The 2,959-nt window shown below is 41.9% G+C and overlaps 1 protein-coding gene across 1 annotated transcript in view; it reads left to right on the top strand.

Moving 5' to 3' along the window:
- The first annotated feature begins 1,835 nt into the window (after window positions 1–1,835).
- The window catches only part of SIM2 (single-minded family bHLH transcription factor 2), a 40,078-nt gene continuing 38,954 nt past the window's right edge, over window positions 1,836–2,959 (top strand). Inside the window, exon 1 of the mRNA XM_015417832.1 lies at window positions 1,836–1,846. Coding sequence (XP_015273318.1) covers window positions 1,836–1,846 — 11 coding nt within the window. The remainder of the gene's footprint in view (window positions 1,847–2,959) is intronic.

Here is a 2,959-nt window from a genome sequence, read left to right as displayed (position 1 = left end):
GGGGGGGGGGGAACGGTTTTTTCCGAATGTTTCCATTTTTTTTCCGGGCCTTCACATCTCTAATCAGTCCTTTAGGGTCACTATTTAAACCAGAGAACAAAGTTTGACTCCAGTGGCACCTTTAAAACCAACAAAGTTTAATTCTGGGTATATCCAAATTATATCCAGAATTATACCCAGAATTAAACTTTGTTGATCTTAGGGGTGCCACTGGAGTCAAACTTTGTTCTATTGCTTCAGACCAACACAGCTACCCACCTGAAACTATTTGAACCAGGCACTCCTTCTGGGTGAAGAAATTACCTTTAGTAAAGGAGAAGTAGCAGAAAGGGATTCGAAACAAGGCTGATGTAATATTAATAACATACTCAGTGCATAATTGAAACAGAAGTTCAACTCCAGAACCACTTCAGAGCCAGTCTGGTTCAGTGGTTAAGAGTGCAGATTCTAATCTGGGAGAAACGGGTTTGATTCCCCACTCATCCACATGCAGCTGCTGGTTTGACCTTGGGTCAGTCATAAGTTCTCTCACAGCTGTTCTCTCAAGGGCAGTTCTTGAGAGAGCTCTCTCAGGCCTACCTACCTCACAGGGTGTCTATTGTGGGGTGGGGATGGGAAAGGGATTGTAAACCGCTCTGAGACTCCCTTGGGTAGTAAAGGGCAGAGTATAAATCTAATCTCCTCCTTCTTCCCCCCATTATCAGGTCTTAGGTCTATGGTACTTTTGAATCCCAGGGGCATGTGAATTATTATTATTATTATCATCATCATCGTATGGCAGTATGTGTTGTATAGCCAGGAGATCTGAGGGTTTTCTGGCAGCTGAAGTTCTAACTCTTTAGTGTTAAGTGGCTGTGTTGGTGGTCTGAGAGAGCTCCGAGAGAGCTGTGACTGACCCAAGGTCACCCAGCTGGCTGCATGCGGAGGAGTGGGGAATCAAACCTGGTTCTCCAGATTAGAGTCCTGCTGCTCTTAACCACTACACCAAACTGGCATGTGAAATAATGGCATGTCCTCCCTGCAGAGGGACTTTCAGTCAGGGTTGACGATAGCTTGAGTTTCTAAAGTTCACTGGAGTTGCTGGTAGGGCTGGCGTGAGCTCTGGCATGCTGTTGGGTGATAGTGAGATATTGAAAAAATGGTATTTAGCAAAGATAAAATAGTCCAGCAGAGCCTGAGTAAAATAATTCAGACTCAGAGTCCATGTGTGATTAAAATATAAAGTTTTTACTAAATTCTAGCATGGGAAGGGTAACTGGGATGAAAATAACAACAAATAACAACAAACAACTCTACAAAGACAAAACTATAAGAGAGAGATTATGGCTGCTCTTCTTGTTCTTCAGAACACCAAACAAAGACGGGAAGAGAGCCATAAAATGCTAATAAACCTTGACACTTTAGTCCCAATCAAATTCCTAGATCAGGAAGAAAATTCCCGGGCATTCCACATCTAAAGAACACTGGTTACATGAGAAACATGTGACTTCCTGTGAGTAACATAAACAAACATTTAACCCCAGATATACTGAGTGTTTTCAACTTGTAATACCCAACACCCCTTCTCAAGTTAAAACACGAAAGTCATGCAAATTCAAACATTCACGAAGAGTCTCAAAACGTTGCTTGTCAAGCGGCTTGGTCAGGATGTCGGCAATCATCTGATCAGTAGGACAATATTGGAGTTCAATCAGCCCTTGGTCTTGCAGCTCTTTCACGTAGTGACATTTGAGTGCAATGGTCTTGTTTTTAGATTTGGTGCCTTCACCTTTGCAGATGGCAATACAAGCTTGATTGTCCTCAAAAAGTATTATTGGCGATAAGTTTTAACTAAGATGGCGGCAGCGTGAGTATCTCTTTCCACTTGCAGATTTTCCATCAGGTGAGTTGTTATCCCAGTTGGCATCCATGTATCCAGTCAGTCTTGGTTCATCACAGGCTGAAATTTTATGTTTGTAGTCCAAAGTTCCTTTTAGGTATCTTGCCAGTCTCTTAATAGCTTTCCAGTCATGCTCATTGGGTGAACTGGTATTTCTGCACAAAAGTCCAGCAGCTGAAGTTATATCTGGATGACCGATTGTGCTCAGGTATAATAATTTTCCAATTGCGGATCTGTATTCATGATTGTCTTTAAGTGGTTTTCCATTAGTAAGTTTGGGATACTCCTTATCAAGTGGAGTGCTTACTGGATTGGCATCGTTCATTCCTACAGATTCAATAAAGTCCGTGATCTTTTGCTTTTGGCTCAAAAGAAAACTTCCATCCTCAGTTCTTTCAATTTGTATTCCAAGGTAGTACTTTATAGTTCCTAATTGTTTCACTTCAACTTCTTTGTTCAGTTCATCCGCTATTTCTTGTACATCTCCTTGATTTTGACAACAAATAATCAAATCATCAACATAAATGAGTATGTATTGATACTTTCCATTTTTAAGTCTTGAGAACAAGCAAGGTTCTGCTATTCCTTGTTTAAAGCTCTGTTTTTGTAGCAGTTTAGTCAGCTTTTCGTTCCAAACTTTGGCTGCTTGTTTTAGTCCATAGATGCTTTTGTTGAGTTTACACACTAGGCCTTCTTGTCCTTCTGTTGAAAATCCCTCTGGTTGTTTCATGTAGATTTCTTCATTCAGGTCTCCATTGAGGAAGGCTGTCTTGATGTCCAAATGTTCAACGTGCATGCCCCTTGAGCTGCTATGCATAGGAGTGTCCTGAAGGATGTATAACTCACAACAGGTTCAAAAGTCTCTGAGTTATTAGGTTCCTTCACTGGTTGTACACTTGCACAAATTCCATACATCGGTGGTGGTACACCCTTGTTACTCCTTGCTGAGTGTCTCACAGTGGTTGTCTCTCTTACCCTTGGCATAGCTTCTCCTGGTTCCCCTTCTGAGCTGGAACTCTCTCGTGGAGATGGACCTGCCTGTTCACAGGTGGTCTGCGCAAATTGCCAAGCGAACACGTT

This window comes from Gekko japonicus, unplaced genomic scaffold, assembly GCF_001447785.1.
Source record: "Gekko japonicus isolate JY-2015 unplaced genomic scaffold, Gekko_japonicus_V1.1 scaffold242, whole genome shotgun sequence".
Taxonomy (NCBI): domain Eukaryota; kingdom Metazoa; phylum Chordata; class Lepidosauria; order Squamata; family Gekkonidae; genus Gekko; species Gekko japonicus.
This window is presented reverse-complemented; position numbering and strand designations above follow the sequence as displayed.